Below are 17,073 nucleotides of genomic sequence, written 5' to 3'. Positions count from 1 at the left end.
AGGTGATGTAGCTCTTACTTTTCTATTACCGGTAGCACTGGCCATACTCTGTTACAAGGGCTACTGCTTAATTAATTTAACTTTCACCCTGCCCTGCTCCTGAATACCATAAAAGGAAAATTAAGAAGATAAATAATCTGATTATCTATCCCTTCACAGGATATCTGCTTATATATCGGATGACTTTAGGTGCTTTGTTTTTTATTGAGTGAACACCCATAGGCCACACATGAATGACAGAGATGTAAAAAAATTAACAGAGGTAGTGAGTGGTCCCCATAATCGCCGGATATATACTGTGCTTGCAACTACTGTTACTAGTCATGGTAGTATTCTGAAAAATTACAACTTCTACTTTCCTCGGCTTTGCTACTCTGGCACGGACGTGCAGTGTTACATGCTCTTCAAAGTAACACTCTTCATCCAGTGACTCTCTACTCTGCCTACAAACACCTATGCTATCTATGAGGAAGATACCATCCAGGCATTCATCCATTCAAAGTAAATGTCAATCATTCTTCTTAATATCTCAACTGGAAAACCCTTTCTTTTTTCTCACTGAAAACCTTTTTATTTTATTTTGTGAACCGCCAGCCATGCATCCATGCTTGACTTGCATTTGAATTTGAACCAAAGGATATACTGCGTACACATACAGTTTCTGTTTCACCCACCCAGGCATTCCTCTTTCCTTTCTCCTTCCACCCATCCTTGCTTCAGCCTTTAACCGGCCATGCATCAGATTCCCAGCCACCTCGGGCAGCATTCAAAAACACGTATCACTATCATTCTTTGCCAGTGATTAATTTTAACTTGCTCGTCCTTCCTTACACCCTTCTTTCCCTTTTCGTTCATCCCATCCATCAAGATCATCTCTGATCTGATTTGGCTTCTCGATAAAACTTTCACAGCTGAGTTGAAGTCAAATTTAGAGGAGGCCATTGGTTACTCGTCAACTCCCAACACTAATGCTATTGCTAATGAGAAGTCAAGGGTGACTGTCTTTTACCTGGTTGACAAAAACTTAGTTCTAAATGTGTAGGTCTTCTTAACAGTAAAATGTACTTGTACTGTACAACATATACACCCCTGCAGAGAGCCCACTCTGCAATCTCAACAAGTAAGGAATATGATAGCTCACCTCTGCCCGCCACTACAGTGGTGTCCCCCACAGCAGTTCCTGGTGGCTGTAGCACTGCATCTGCCCCTGGAGCGACCACCTCCGCGCTGGCCCCGCCACTGGTGGTTGGCTGTGCCGATGGTGTTACGCCTAGAAAATGCATTTAATATTTTTAGGTGCCATATATACCACTCCCTATTTTGTCTAGGAATGAAAAAATGTTACTAGTACTACATAAACAAATGTAATAATTTGTGACTCTCTAGTCTTAACTAAAAATAATTGCCCTTTCTTCAGGGAAGGGTGTTTTTTATTTATGCTTAGTTATAACATTTGATGCTACACTTTTTGGCACAACTGATGAATGTTTGCTTTTTAACATGCACCATTTTTCTCATAACAGACAGAAGCTTCCCTTCTACGAACAAGAGCAAGATCATGAATGACAGAAGTCGGAGTCGTCAACGATTCATCTCCATCAAGACTTTAAGTTCCAACCAGGTGAGGGGTCTCCCACAATTATTGTGTGAAATCAGCCACTTTTCTGCAGTTCACCGTTTATTATATCAAATTGATTTTAATAAATGTTTTTATATAATGCACAATTTGAATTTTACTCACAGAGCTAGTTGTTTTTCTTATAATAAAGCTTTAAAACTTACATAGACTCTGTGGTTTTTGGTCATGAGTGAGTGAGCGAAAGGGTTTGCAATTTGCAAGCATGAGTCTGTGACTCTGAGAGGTCAGGACTCTGACTACGTAGTCTTATGTTCTGGGTTGTATAATCATTAGGGATCATCGCTGCATTCGGGAGCTAAATAATGACTCTGACAGTAAGGAGATTGGGGGTTAAACTTCTGTTATGACTGAGGTATGTGGAAAGTCTAACTGTGCCTATTATCACCAATGCCCTATTTCTTGTCCATATTTCTTTATGTGCAGAATAGTCCCTGCAACAGTAGTAGTATGTCCTTCTATCCAATCAAAAAGTATACTAGTATCTTATTCTTGGTGGCCATTGACATTTTATTGTTGGGAATGGTCAAGGCATAAACATTTAGAAGACACCCCAGAGGACTGCCTAGAGCTATTGCTGAATAGGAGTTTTGTTTAACACCTTTTGCCACTGTGCAAGCTTAGCTAGCTACACAAACAGACTAATAATAATCTAGTAGTAGCACAGAGAGTCATAGTAGAGGCAGGATAAGAATTTAGAAACAGTCTACAAGAAGATCAAAGATGATTTAGGAAAAAATAGAATTATGAGGAATGTTTAGAATAAATATGTGCTATAAAAGATAGGGAAGAATAATTAATATTTTTAACAGGAAAACTTACTGCGGCCAGCAGAGGAGCCCTCGGCAGACCTATCCTGGCCTTCCTGTTCCTGCTCCTCCGGCGCCTCTACCTCCTCCTCTGTCCTCTTGCCCCTGGGGGGAGCTGATGTACAACATGAAAGAAAGACACAAACATGGATGATTGTTGTCAACCAAATTAAACATTTCAAAAAAACAATAACAAATTATTTCGGGGAAATAGACAATAATTGCACTAAATGTATTAACCTATCTGATGTGGTCTACTAGGATATTAGTATTGCTGGATTCGCGGATCGTCTACTTGGAAAGTTATGTAACTCACTAAACCAACTACAAAAGGTTCTACTAGGACTGGCAGGCAGCACTCCGCAGCACGCGAAGTGACAAACACAGTCCGTCATGATTCCGGACCACTAAAAAGTTTCCTACTAAATAGTAAACAGCCTGTCATAATATACTCAACATATCAATCCACCACCACTATCTCTTCTTAGTGGCAGGAGTACAAAGGAAGGACTGGACTTGAGTCTCTAGTGTCTAGCATTATGCAGTTCTGTAAAGTACACTCATACATAATCACTCAGGCCAAATGAGCACAAAATTGAAAACAAGTAAGCATAGTAGCACCGCCAATGAGCAGGCGGGCACCTGCTGCAATCACAGAAGCTTTTGAAACATAATTTACCTGCAATGAAATCTCTAGTTTCTAGCATTACACACTTCTGTAGAGTACACTCATACATAATCACCCAGGTCAAATGAGCACAAAATTGAAAACAAGTAAGCATAGAAGCACCGCCAGTGAGCAGGCGAGCACCTGCAATCACAGAAGCTTTTGAAACATAATTTACCTGCAATGTAATCAGCAGCATTCTTGCTCTTCAGAAAAAAAATATATTTGCAATATAACACAGAGAAGAAGAAAACAAAGTAGTTATTAAATAGCTACTATTACTCACCAAGCCCGGGGATCTCGACGCCAAGCAGGTCGAGCAGGTCGTGTTCCCAGTCCAGGATGTCGGACCACCAGTGCGTCACCTGGTCGTAGGTGCGCCGGACCCCAGACTCCCGATACATGGCCCGGCACACCTTCCCCCATAGCTGGTAATGCTCCCGGAGCCCGTACTCGGTACTGGGCCTGTCGCCTGCAGCGACCGTCTTGGGGAAGTGGCGCTGGACAAAGAAAACTAGTGCGGCCACCTCCACCGTGCTGAAGATCTCCCGGGCAGTTACTGCCTCCCCCCTTAAGTGCCCGCAAGGGAGCCAGCTACGGGGTGCGGGACCCTTCCCCTTAGACTTGCCAGTTCCCTTTGCCATGGTCCTGGGTAAAAGAAGGAAAGAATAGGGATAAAAAAGTAAATAAAAGAAAAGAGAGAGCTAAACAAAAAAAGATGTTATTAAAGTAACAAAAAGTTGAAAAAAACACAAAATATAGATGTAGAAAAATAGAGAGATAGATAATGGGTAAAACAGATAAAAAAGTTCAAACAAACAAAGGATTGCAAAGATTAAAGCAGGATAGAAAAAGCATGCCCAGAAACATAGCAATGAATGAAAAACAAAATGGCCGCGCCCATTGCGACTACGTGGGTAAGTTTGCGCGAAATTTTCCCCGGGAGCACGCAAAAACGGATGCAAACACGTGATTTCGCCCCACACGCATGAAAATGCCCAACGCGAGCATGCAACTAGCGCCCGGAAATGGAAATACGCAATGCGAACACTAAAAACAAGATGGCCGTGCCCATGTACGACCGCATGGGTAACTTCGCAGTAGCTGCGCTGAACACGCAAAAATAAAAAATCTGCAAATTGACACAGATTCGCTAATTTTGCAGACCGCGAGTATGTATTCGCACAAATTTGCGTACCGCGAATTCGCAAATTTCGCCCATACAGTAAAAAAAGACACCATTGAGACAGTCATTCTCTCACTAACATATCCATACACACACTCATCCCCCATACAGTCCTGCACACATGCTGTCTTCAAAACACATACAAATAGTGAGTCACTCATTCATGCATCTATAAGTTAAGTTATTTCCACCACTGAATCATACAGACACTCATACTGATACTCAAAAAACAAAGTAATAACTCATATACACACTCACGTAGCTACTCACCAACCCATGCAGCCACTTATACACAAAGTGAGACACTGAAACAGATATTTAAATATTTAAACATTACTTGCTAATACATGTATTCACTAAGATACACCTAATAAGTCAGGTATACGATCAATTTTACAAAAAAACCATTCATTTATACACTTATTTCCCCATTTATTCTTCCATCGACCTTTATATATACAAATATAAAAAATATTTATTTTTCAGAAAGACACACATTCAATGGATGATGTCATCAGTGACGTCACTGACCATGTCATGAGTGATGTAATATGTGACGTCATCAGCAATGATTTGCGGGCGCACGAGTTACAGTTAGCTGAACTAACTATAATGGAGGAATTTCAATGGTTTTGTATGAGTGAAATGTCCAGCTCACTATAACATGTGTGAAACCTATGTTTTTTTCAGTGAATTTCTAAGGTTTTTTAAATGCTAATTCCTAAATATAACGTGGCTGAAACCTATGGTTTTTTCAGTGAAAAAAAATATATATAAATAAATATATATATATTACCTACTGGCGGTCGCCAGTAGGTATATATAGTTAGGATTTTTTCTCTATGTAACTTTTGAAAATTCTATGTCTAATAACTTTGGCGCTTGTGGACGGAATCGGCTGAAATTTTCAGGAAAATGGCACATTTTGTTTCTGAGCAGCCTCTGAAAATTTGGGGGGGTTTCGTCGAGGGGGGGCCGAGAAAAAAGGGGGGGTCCCAAAACGCGTTTTTCCCATTCATTTTTCCATAGGGCGTTTGGCCTCACTTTTAGCTCGAACGGCTGAATGGATTTACACGAAACTTGGCAAAATTGTATGGATTGTTAGCCAGATGTGCCTTTGCTGGGTCTCAATATATGTGCTCCAGTGGATTTTGAGAAATTAACGTTTAAAAAAACAGATATATCTGTGACAGCGTCCCGGATAGCGCTCCAGTTCGCGTACTTTTCGCGTAACGGAGCTTTGCGAAGCGAAGCTGATTGGCTCTCCGGTGTCTGTCAACATTCTAAACAGTCCGGAGCGGCCGCCATCTTGTCTCTCGGTAGGATCAAGGGACAAGAAGAGGAGAAAAACGAAGGGGGAATTTAATGAAAGGGGGCAAGGTAGACCCTTCTTGACCCCCTAGGAATGATGTTGGGGTTATTAAAGGGTCCCGTGGGGCAAATAAAAAAATATTGTTTTTTTGCGGTAGAAGAGCTTTCCGGTTCGCGAACCGGGTAGTGAACGGGGACGCGAAACGGGAATTCGCCATTTTGTGTTTCGATTTAATTAAATTACAAGATGGAGGAAAAACAATGTGAGAAATGTCTATAAGGGGGTACGGGAGACGTATCCTGACCCCCTATGTTTTCTGAGGGTTTCTGAGGATGCTCATATATGTTGATACTTGTCTTCCAGCGGCTGCGCGTGAGCGTTTTTTTTTTTTTTTGCTGCGTGATGTCTGTTAACGTTCGATTCGAAGGAAATCAGGAAGTGTTGACCGCCATTTTGACACTGCGAGTAAATATATTGTTAAAAATAATTGTTATAAATTAATCCGTATTGATAAACATTGTCTGCGCCATCTTGCTTTTTTTCCAATGCCACACTTTTGTCGTGCACGGCAGCCATTTTAGATGCCTTGACCAGACCCACTCTCTGCACGCCGCCGATCCTCAGCATGGCTCCCCACCCTCGCAAGCATCTCCCCCACGCACTGGTCACCCTGCTCTCTGTCTTATGCATGGGCCATAAACCTCCCCCCATCTGCGCTGCTCTTCCCTGAGAATCACACCCTGTGCCCGCCCGACACCACCCTTTCACCCTATTCACTACCGCACCCTCTGACATTCCTCTTCCTTTGTGTCTGATTGTCCAGGTAGGTCCCAGGCTATCACGTAGCCCTGCAGATGTAGTTTATGGCCTCAACTGTAAAGAATCACCCCTCTTCAAAGGAGTTACAGTAGATCAAGGCCCCCACCCGATGAGATCCGTCACACCACACGCGTTCCTACTATCTGATAACCATCCTGTATTGTGATTGGGGAGGGGATTCTCACTGTGAGGGTGTGTGGGACCGAGCCTGAAGCGGAAGATTCCAGGGAAGTCTTCACAATTATGTGTCACATTAAAAATAGTTAGCACTCCAACAAAGTAGTAGGATTATAACACTTTAATAACTTATAAATATATACATCGCAACAAAAACAGTAAACACCTTAAATTATTTTTTATTAAAACAGAAGCAAATGTAAATGTAAATGTAAATGTAAATGTAGTAAATGTAGTTGAGCTTATATAGCGCACAGCTACCCGCAGTGGGTGTCCCGGCGCTTGCTTAGGGAACCCGTCCTGATATTCCCCTGTGTGATAACCCCAGCGGGTATCCACAAGGTGAAAGTCAGGCATCCCGCCGCGAGGGGCCGTTGTGGAGATTAAGCAAGCTATTGCCCAGAGTCGCAGAGTGTGAACCCGTGAGTCGAGAAGGCACCGGAGCGAGAATTATCGAGTCCGTGGAATTTTTAGCCCAAGACCCGCCGAGGCGGGGAATTGAACCCTGGTCCAGGACCGATCTCAGCTTCCGGGTCTGCCGCCTCTAACCCCTGAGCCACACTTCTCCAACAATGGTCAGTAGCGGTCTGTTGTGCGAATAGTCCCAAGGCAGCACAACGTGCTGAGTTCTGGACGGCACCCAGGTGATGTCACCTGGGTGCCGCACTGGTTTTGGTATCCTACAATGCTGCTCCGAAAAACGGCGTGGGGCGCCCCGGGGGGGCGTGGGGGGGAGGCGGCGTGAACGGGCCTCCCCAGGTGGAGGCTCGTCTGTTGTAGTGGGGCGCCCCTTTAGCGTTTCACTTGCCATTCAGCGGTTTTCCGCCCGCTTTTGCTGCACTGTGCCTCGTCAGTAGTGGTCTGTTGTGCGAATAGTCCCAAGGCAGCAGAACGCGCTGAGATCTGGACAGCACCCAGGTGATGTCCAGTAAGTTGCCGCACTGGTTTTGGTATCCTACAATGCTGCTCCGAAAAACGGCGTGGGGCGCCCCGGGGGGGGGGGGGGAGAGGCGGCGAGAATGGGCCTCCCCAGGTGGAGGCTCGTCTGCTGTAGTGGGGCACCCCTTTACCGTTTCAGTTGCCATTCCGCCCGCTTTTGCTACACTGTGCCTCTTCCGCCATTCAGCTGTTTACCGCCCGCTCTTGCGGCTACAGTGTCTCGCTCACCATGTAGTTGAGTTGCTCCCACTCTTGCGGTGCAGCGATAGGCGGCTGTCACAGGACTCTTAAAATGGCGGCCGGCTCTTCGGATTTGGGCCTGGTCCACTAAAATGGCCCTGGGACACCTTGGAACTCGGACGCTTGTCTGCTAGGGCTTGGGCTCCATTCTCGAAAGCGTCCCCTCAGCCTTGAAGATTCTACAAAAGTCTTGGGGGCCCCCGACTCACGCAGGCTTCCGGTGGGGAGTGGCTGCCATGATTGCTTGCGGAATTGCCACGACGGAGCTACAAGATGGTGGTGCTCTCATGCTGACGCCAGCTTCAGTCTGAAACATCCAGAAACACTGTAGACTATGAATTCCATGAGCTCCGGTGGAGCCCCAACATGACCCGGTAGGGAAGAACTTGCCCTCCCCTTTTTTGAGTGATGGTTCTTGTTGCCTGTCCCCTCTGTTGTCATCTAATGGAACCTTTTTTGATTGCCGAGTCAGAAAAAAAAAGGTGGGTCTTTCATCGTTTGGGAAAAAAAAATGTTTTAATCCAATGAAAAGTGTTATTTTTAGGTCATATGATCAAGCCTTCCATCATTAGGAAACCAAAAGTAAAATGGACCAATGAAAAGTTTTATAAACAAGTCACATGACCTGTTATGCGGCTTTGGGTTATAAAAAGCATACAAAACCCGTTGGCCCATGAGGCGGCGTCAGTAGCGGACCGATGTGCGAATAGGCCGAAGGCAGCACAACGCGCCGAGATCCAGATGGCACCGAGGTGGTGTCCAGCAAGTTGCACTGGTGTGGCCATCCTACAATGCTGTGCCGAAAGATGGCGTGGGGTGCCCGGGGGGAGGCGGCGCAAACAGCCTTCTTCCGCCTCCCCAGGTAGAGGCACCTCATGTGCAGTGCGGCACCCCTTAGCGTTTCACTCGCCTTCCAGCCGAGTTGCGCCCGCCCTTTCTGCTACAGTAGGCCGAAGGCAGCACAACGGGCCGAGATCCGGATGGCACCGAGGTGGTGTCCAGCAAGTTGCCGCACTGGTGTGGCCATCCTACAATGCTGCGCCGAAAGACTGCGTGTCCAGCTGAGTTGCGGTCACTCTTGCTGCTACAGTACCCCGAAGGCAGCACAACGCGACGAGATCCGGATGGCACCGAGGTGGTGTCCAGCAAGTTGCCGCACTGGTGTGGCCATCCTACAATGCTGCGCCGAAAGACGGCGTGTCCAGCTGAGTTGCGGTCACTCTTGCTGCTACAGTACGCCGAAGGCAGCACAACGCGACGAGATCCGGATGGCACCGAGGTGGTGTCCAGCAAGTTGCCGCACTGGTGTGGCCATCCTACAATGCTGCGCCGAAAGACGGCGTGTCCAGCTGAGTTTCTCCCACTCTTGCGGTACAGTGACTAGAACAATAAAAAATATAGAACAATGTACCCGATGCAGCACTATAGTGCAACATACACAGCACCTGGGGTGTCAAGAGTGAACAGGTCCTAGCTGCTTAACCAATGACTGACAAATGCTATATTAAACACTTACTGTGTATAATACTTGCGTTCACAATAGTTTTACTTTACAAAACAGAACAAAAGATGTCCCCTGTAAGTAAATCCATATTAGCTGTTTTATGACATGGGGAACAGTAGTGATATCCTGGGCGGGTGATGGAACTGGGATTGTTAATGGAAAAACATCTACAGAGAAAACTATTGGTGAATTATACTTCTCCGGAAATTTAAAACTCACAAATGTTCCATTTGTGTAATCGTTTCATAAACATGTACATTAAAAAACTAAATACGCTCCACTGTTTTAGAAAATCTTTACAGCTTGCTAGATCACCCTTTAAAGTTACAACTACGAAAACCTACTTACTTAAGCTGTTGAATTTGGCTTCAAATGTAAAGCATAAGTTCAAGCTAGCATATCATATGTCTAGAAAGGTTAAACATAATTGATATGCAAATTTAAATACTACCCTTTCTTAATGGTGACACCTTATCTCTCCTATATCCCACAATTTCCATGAGCAAAGCAAAAGAAATTCTGAGGCCCTGAAGAAATAAGGCTTACTGTGGGGTTCAACTCAATCTGGTGTTTGGGCGCTTCCATGTTTTGGGTTGATATTCTGTGACAGGGTGCAGGCACCAGAAGAATTTTAGCCTAGTTCATCACATTGGAGAATGAGGGTCTGGGGTAATTATCTAATCTGGTGAAGAACCATCCCTTCTTTAAACCCCATGGTGACCAACTATAGTTTATTCTCTATTTCGTTCCCTTGCCATAACAAAATAAAAGTCTTGGGTTATTTATGGAAGGGAAGACTTTTTGTTAACAAAAGGTTTAAGGAAAGGCAACCCTTAATGTGCATGTTTTCCACAGAAATTTGCCTTTGAAAACTAGAGGCAATAAATAAGGCCGAAATCTGTATTTTGTTTTTGGATACACATGTTATTTGTGTCTGTGTATTCATGTTTATGCATGACTTTATATGGAATGGTTAAAATAACTTATGATGCAACTTAACAGGAAAGATCACAAACATTCCAATGAGTGCTATTTCCCAGGTTTTACATAAAGTAGTGTTTACCTAGAGTGGTGCTGTGTAGGACACTCTGACACTCTGAATGGAAATTAACCAGAACTATAACCATCTACTTCCAATAATATAACTTTTATGCCCAAATTACTCAAAGATTTAGCTAATCTGCCTCTCTAATCTCCATTACAATGTGTTTGTTGCTGTCGCTAGCTGATGAAAAAACTAAAGTGACAACTTCATCATCCTTAATTTGTCTTTCTTTGTTCCTTAAGATGTCATCTGTGTCAACCTCTTCCGAGAATGCAGATGCGTTAGGGATTTCCTTGTGTTTCTTAATAGCATTGGTGTCTGCACACTTCTTTGTCAATTCTGTGAACATGACAGCTGCTTCATAGACAGACGATATCTTTGTTAAGTCATTAGTGTTAAGTGTGTCTGAAACTACAGTGCCCTTCTCTGTTTTACTTTCCTCAGACACTACAGAGTTTTGTGTGTTGTTCTTCTGAGTGACAATTATTCCAGAGGTTTCAGGGTCACTTGTTTTGTCCTGCAGTGAGTTAACAGCTTCAGAGACTTCATGTTTATTTGCTATGTCCTGCTGTGCGTCAACTGCTTCAGAGACATCAGCCTCATTTGTTATGTTTGACTATATCCTGGACCTGCCCGGCCGCGCCCAAAATGGCACCGGTATAAATGGGACTCGTAACTCCTTGTTGTGTACTGGTTGCCCAACCTTGATATCACGAGATACGTATGCAGTTTTGAAGCACATGGCGAGCAGGGACAAGAATTGATTGAACATTTTGACATCCCTATTGATATTAAGTTCTGATGTTTTATTGATTACTGTACTATTGAAAGTTCGAATTAACGTCACCCATGGTACTTGCCCGCAAATGTATATCTAGATAATTTTATTGTAACTGGCCCTGTCGTACTTTAATTATAAAATGTACGTCCACCGATTCCGTAAATGGTAGACACCTTAGTTCTTGCAATCTAATGGGTCGCTCGTTACGTTCTTCTACAGTGTAAATGTGCCCTCATCATATACGATTCCAGTTTGCTCCGTGGCCGGCCCACGTGGTTATAGGCCCGTATTTGTATACTGACATTTTCACAATAAAGGTTTTTTTAAAAAAACATGGTAGTAGTACCTACATTGGTAAAGTTTTGAATAATAGCCACTGTTTTCGAATCAGTAAAAGGCAAGTGAAATAAAGCAGTCCAATGACATGACTGTTAAAAGGTATAATACGCAGGAAAGCAGTAAAGAAAAATGGTCAAGGGCTGTTGTGTTTTCTACTCCTGCAACATAAAGTGATCGATAAGAATCTGATATTTATGCCTATCAGCGACTAAGACAGCAGGCCGAGCCTCTTTTGCTCAACGGCTCCCTCATGGGATGAAGAAACGCCCTTTTTCTCGAAAAAAGAATATTTTATTGCAGGACAGTTGTAAATTTCCCGGGAAAATACATTAGCCGGGAACATTGTTAGTGATAAACTGTAAATGCATCTGGGTCCTTTGCTTTACAAGTCAGAGTGAGAAAGAAAAGGTGGGGCTTTCATTATATGGGAAAAAAAATGTTCGAAAGCAATGAAAAGTGTTATTTTTAGGTCATATAACCAAGCCTTTCATCATTAGAATAACAAAAGTAAAATGAACCAATGAAAAGTTTTATTAACAAGTCACATGACCTGTTATGCTTACATTACGCGCCGCGCGCCGCGCTCTGGATCGTTTCCGGGAAGCTGTGCCTTGCGCACCGGAGCACTTCCGGGTGCACTAACGCGGCCCGTCATATGACGCATTACGCGACAACGCAGGTCCAGAATATAGTCAAAATGTCTCCACCAACCGGCGGTCGGAATACAAACCCTTTCAGCAGTCCAAAAAGTTCTGTTAAATGACAAGAGAAGGGACAGGCAACAAGAACAATCAGTCAAAGAGGGGAAGGCAAGTTCTTCTCTACCGGGTCACGTTGGGGCTCCACCGGAACTGATTGAATTGGTAGTCTACAGTGTTTCTGGATGTTTCAGATTGAAGCTGGCGTCAGCATGAGAGCACCCAATTCTAAAACAGTAAATGCTTGGATAACAATCAATCAAATGTAGAGGGAAGCAGGCACGACGGGTTACAACGGGGGCAAAGGCTTACGTTACCTACCCTTCACTATCTGCAAAGAGAGAATACTCCTAAAAGAAAATAGATGGGGGGGGCAGCGTTCAAAGCACATCAGCGTGCATAAATACGAAAATGTTTTTACCTACCACGTACTTGACATTTTACAGCTTTTCATATTTGCTATTAAAAAAACATTGAAATTCACTGAAAAACCATAGGTTATAGACCATATATAGTTAGGAATTAGCATTTACAAAACCTTAATTTACTCGCACAAAACCATAGAAATTCGCATATATAGTTAGTTGCAATAACTATATATCGCGCACCCGCAATCCACTGCTGATGATGTCACATATTACATCATTCATGACATGGTCAGTGACATCACACATTGCAGTAGTTCTTGGTCCCAAGTTTCATCCACAAATTCTATATAATTTGGATCAATTATTTCTTGGCTGCTCTCTTGCAAGACAATTTGAAATTCAACTTTGTGTTCGCCTTCCATTTTGCCTGAAATTTGGATAAAAAAATATATATTAGTAGAGATAGGGCACTGTAGGGATTAATTTTAGATAGGCAGTTTTTATCAGTGAATTCATCTTTGGGCAGTGTATAGTATCAGAGTGGAAGTAGGAATATAAAAAAGTGTATGTGATTTAACGTAAGTAAATTCATAATTATAAGAGAGAAGCCTAACTCCATCCATAACTATAACAGAGAAGTCTATCTAAATCTATAACTACTACAGAGGGATAGTATATAACTATCAGAAAAAGTTTACCATATTAACTTATAGTGCACAATATACTTCAGTTTTAAAAATAACAACTTACCTTTACAAAGAAGTTGAAGTGATTAGTGAAAATCCAATTGAAATGTACAACAAGAAGTAGTAGTCAAAATGGCTGTGTTTCCTTCTCTTCCTTTATATATATTCAGGTATATAACCAATCAAATGTCAGGTAATAAAAGTAGAAAATGAAAGTAACATTTTCATTGGTTGTCAATACCAAGACTTCAGATGTGTTTTGTGAAGTAATTTACCTCACGGTATTTAGAGAGGTCTACAGGCTAAATGGCTAAATGGAATTTCAATCAAATTTGTGAAAATGAAAGGGATTGGTATGTAGTATGAGCTAATCTATATTTGGTGAGAGTGTCTCCAGTCGTTTTTCTGTAAATGACTTTCCCACCTTTTTTATTGGACCGCTTCCCGGGAAGCGTCCCGGTTCGCGAACCAGCAGCGTTACGGGAGTCCACCATTTTGTGTTTTGGTCGAATTAAGATACAAGATGGAGGGCAAATAATGTTCAGAATGGGTAGAAGGGGGCACGGTAGACTTATCTTGACCCCCTAGGTTTTCTGAGGGTGGCTGAGGAGGCTTATATGTGCGAAAAAAAACATTTTTTTATGAAATTCCGCGAGGTTAGCTTTTGGTTCGCGTACCGGATAGCGCCCCGGGGAGCCTACTTTGTTGAAAATTAGTGAAAAAAGTTAGAAAAAAATAATAAATGTGAGTGATCAGATTTAGGGTAGCTCTGAGAAGAGCTTTTGGGATTATGGTACATTTAGGTACTTATAAGTAGGTACCAATGCACAGTCTTAAATTCAGAATGAAAATTCTGTTGCCCTCATCTGAGAAGTGAACTCCATCTCCTCTGTAGATATCTTGCATGTAGTAACGCAAGTTATTGTTGTACATGGAGCCCATTCCATGGTATCTCATGTAAGCTGAAACAGATTTGTTTACATGCTTCCTCGACTTCTCAATTTGTGGACAAAATTGGTTGGACCACCTCCATTTCTGTCTTTGGCATATATTTGAATATACCAAGGCAGTTTGAGGAAAAAGTGCCATTAATTGCTCAAAGGTGTCCTTTAAAAGCATTTCCAGACCTACTCCAGTCAAAGTGCCCAAATCATTACCTCCACAGTGCACAATTAACAGGTCAGGTTTTGGCAAATGCATAAAGGTTTTCACCAATGATATCAATTGGTGACATTTTAATCCTCTGTGGCCAAACCACTTAATTTCCACATCTTGTAAATTGAGGTTAGGTACATTTCTGTTCTCAGCATACCTTTGAGCCCAGTAGTTGTAACTATGTCCAACAATCCAGACAGTAAACATGGTGAGAGAAGTTTCTGCTGCAGTCAGATGAAGTGTGGTAATGAAATGGCAGATGAAACAGTATGAGTTTGTAAAGAAAAAAAAAACTGTGGAGTTTCAGTGCTAATGATTCACTAGCAGTGATTGGTGGATTTCCATTTCTGAAAACAGAAAGTTAGGGTGCATGGATGTGTTCTTTGAAAGATGTAATTTGCATGGTCAAGGAAAAAACATTTAATGAAAGATTGCACTGGATACGCAGGTGCACTGAGAGTTCAGAGTTCAATTGAAACATTGTTGTGTGAACTTGCAAACATCAGAGGTCTTTCAGGAGGTGGTTGCTATGCAAAAAAGGCAGAGAGGGCAGAGGGGGGAAGGGTTTTGATTTGAAAAAAGTGAGGGAAGAGTTCTGATTGGCTAACATGAGAGATATGTGTAATGAATATCAGCATTTCTGTGCTTTCTATAGCTGCAGCCTCTGGAGTGCATACTCTTTGTTCTGCTGAAGACAATTTGGTGTATTTCTGAGACTGTTTTGAAACTCAAAAAGTATTTGCTAAGGTGAGAAAAGATTTATTTAATTTAGATAGAGAATAGTATGATTTAAGGAGAAAATTATGAAGAAAGCTGTGTTTTTAAAATGTTGCTTTGTCTCAAGTGATATACAAATAGATTTTGTCTTTCAGAAATTGTAATTGCACATTCTGTGTAGATATCTTGCATGCAGTAACGCAAGTTATTGTTGTACATGGAGCCCATTCCATGGTCTCTCATGTAAGCTGAAACAGATATGTTGTGTTTAAAAACGTTTTTTGAAATCAATTACATTTCTGGATATGTACTGCTAGAGCTTCATAGGTTGTTTGGGCCATATTTATAAGGCATTTGAGTGTCTATGATGTTATTTTTCCCATTTAAATTGAAGAGCTTTCTCCATGGGGAAAGTTTCTTGTAAATATGCTCCCATCTGTGCTTGGCAAATTTAGATTTTGATTCTTGGAGTTACATAGCCATGTAAAAAATGACCCAAAAATGGTGCAAGGGCAATCAAAAAACGCTTTCATGTGTCTTAAGGACATTTTAAGTCATTTCCTCTTGAATGTAGGTATACAATTGATTTATATGTTGTGTTTAAAAACGTTTTTTGAAATCAATTACATTTCTAGATATGTACTGCTAGAGCTTCATAGGTTGTTTGGGGCATATTTATAAGGCATTTGAGTGTCTATGATGTTATTTTTCCCATTTAAATTGAAGAGCTTTCTCCATGGGGCAAGTTTCTTGTAATTATGCTCCCACCTGTGCTTGGCAAATTTAGATTTTGATTCTTGGAGTTACATAGCCATGTTAAAAATGACCCAAAAATGGTGCAAGGGCAATCAAAAAACGCTTTCATGTGTCTTAAGGACATTTTAAGTCATTTCCTCTTGAATATAGGTATACAATTGATTTATATGTTGTGTTTAAAAACGTTTTTTGAAATCAATTACATTTCTGGATATGTACTGCTAGAGCTTCATAGGTTGTTTGGGGCATATTTATAAGGCATTTGAGTGTTTATGATGTTATTTTTCCCATTTAAATTGAAGAGCTTTCTCTATGGGGCACGTTTCTTGTAAATAAGCTCCCACCTGTGCTTGGCAAATTTAGATTTTGATTCTGGGAGTTAAATAGCCATTTTAAAAATGACCCAAAAATGCTGCAAAGGCAATCAAAAAACGCTTTCATGTGTCTTAAGGACATTTTAAGTCAATGAGGAAACACAGGTGATGTGATTGTGAAATGAGGAAAAGAAACTCCACATTTTTCAATTACATCACTAGTGTTTCCTAAGTTTATGAATGACATTGTGTAGATGAAGTTTAGGTCTGTCCACGGACACAAAAGAGGTCTGCCCTTTGTTCAAGAGTGAAGTGGACATAACTTACTTCATTGGTAGGCCTTCACATGTATTATCTCCTTTGTATTCTTCAACAAGCGAAAATCTCATCTGCAACCGTGAGTAGGCCTCACCTCCAACAAACCTCTGGATAGGCCACACCTTATCGTCATCCTGAATCAATCATTTAAAATGTTAGGCACAGATTCATGATAGGTGTATGCCTGTTTTGTACCACTGTGCATCACTTTTGTGACACAGTGGTGGTGCAAAAGATTTGCTATGTTAAATAATAAGTAGGGTGTTAAGTTTTGATGACTGTTATTCATTTACTGTTTGGTAATAGTGGTTAATAACATTTTTTATTATATTTTACCACAGATTCAACTGCAGATCATTTCAAAATTTGAAAATGCCAACTAAGAATCGAATTAGAAAGGCTACAAAACGTCAAAGACAGCAGGTTCATCTATTACTGCAGCAGTCCTCTACAAAAAAAACTTGTCAAGTCACCAAGAAAGCTCCGGGTAAGACCACGAAATCATTCATAAGAAATATTTGTAGTAAAAAAAGTATTTCTACAGAAAATGTTTCAGTCCAGAAAAAGAGAAGCAATTTAAACGGAAAGGAAAGACCAATCAAAAATG

At 41.8% G+C, this 17,073-nt stretch overlaps 1 protein-coding gene across 1 annotated transcript in view; it reads right to left on the bottom strand.

Moving 5' to 3' along the window:
• The window catches only part of LOC147685290 (uncharacterized), a 36,368-nt gene that overhangs the window by 801 nt on the left and 18,494 nt on the right, over nt 1–17,073 (bottom strand). The window contains exons 3-4 of the mRNA XM_086939773.1: nt 2,459–2,560; nt 1,142–1,270 (exon numbers count right to left, since the gene is read on the bottom strand). Of these exons, the coding sequence (XP_086795899.1) occupies nt 1,142–1,270; nt 2,459–2,560 (231 nt within the window). The remainder of the gene's footprint in view (nt 1–1,141; nt 1,271–2,458; nt 2,561–17,073) is intronic.

Source organism: Lissotriton vulgaris, chromosome 10 (assembly GCF_964263255.1).
Source record: "Lissotriton vulgaris chromosome 10, aLisVul1.2, whole genome shotgun sequence".
NCBI classification, from domain to species: Eukaryota; Metazoa; Chordata; class Amphibia; order Caudata; family Salamandridae; genus Lissotriton; species Lissotriton vulgaris.
This window is presented reverse-complemented; position numbering and strand designations above follow the sequence as displayed.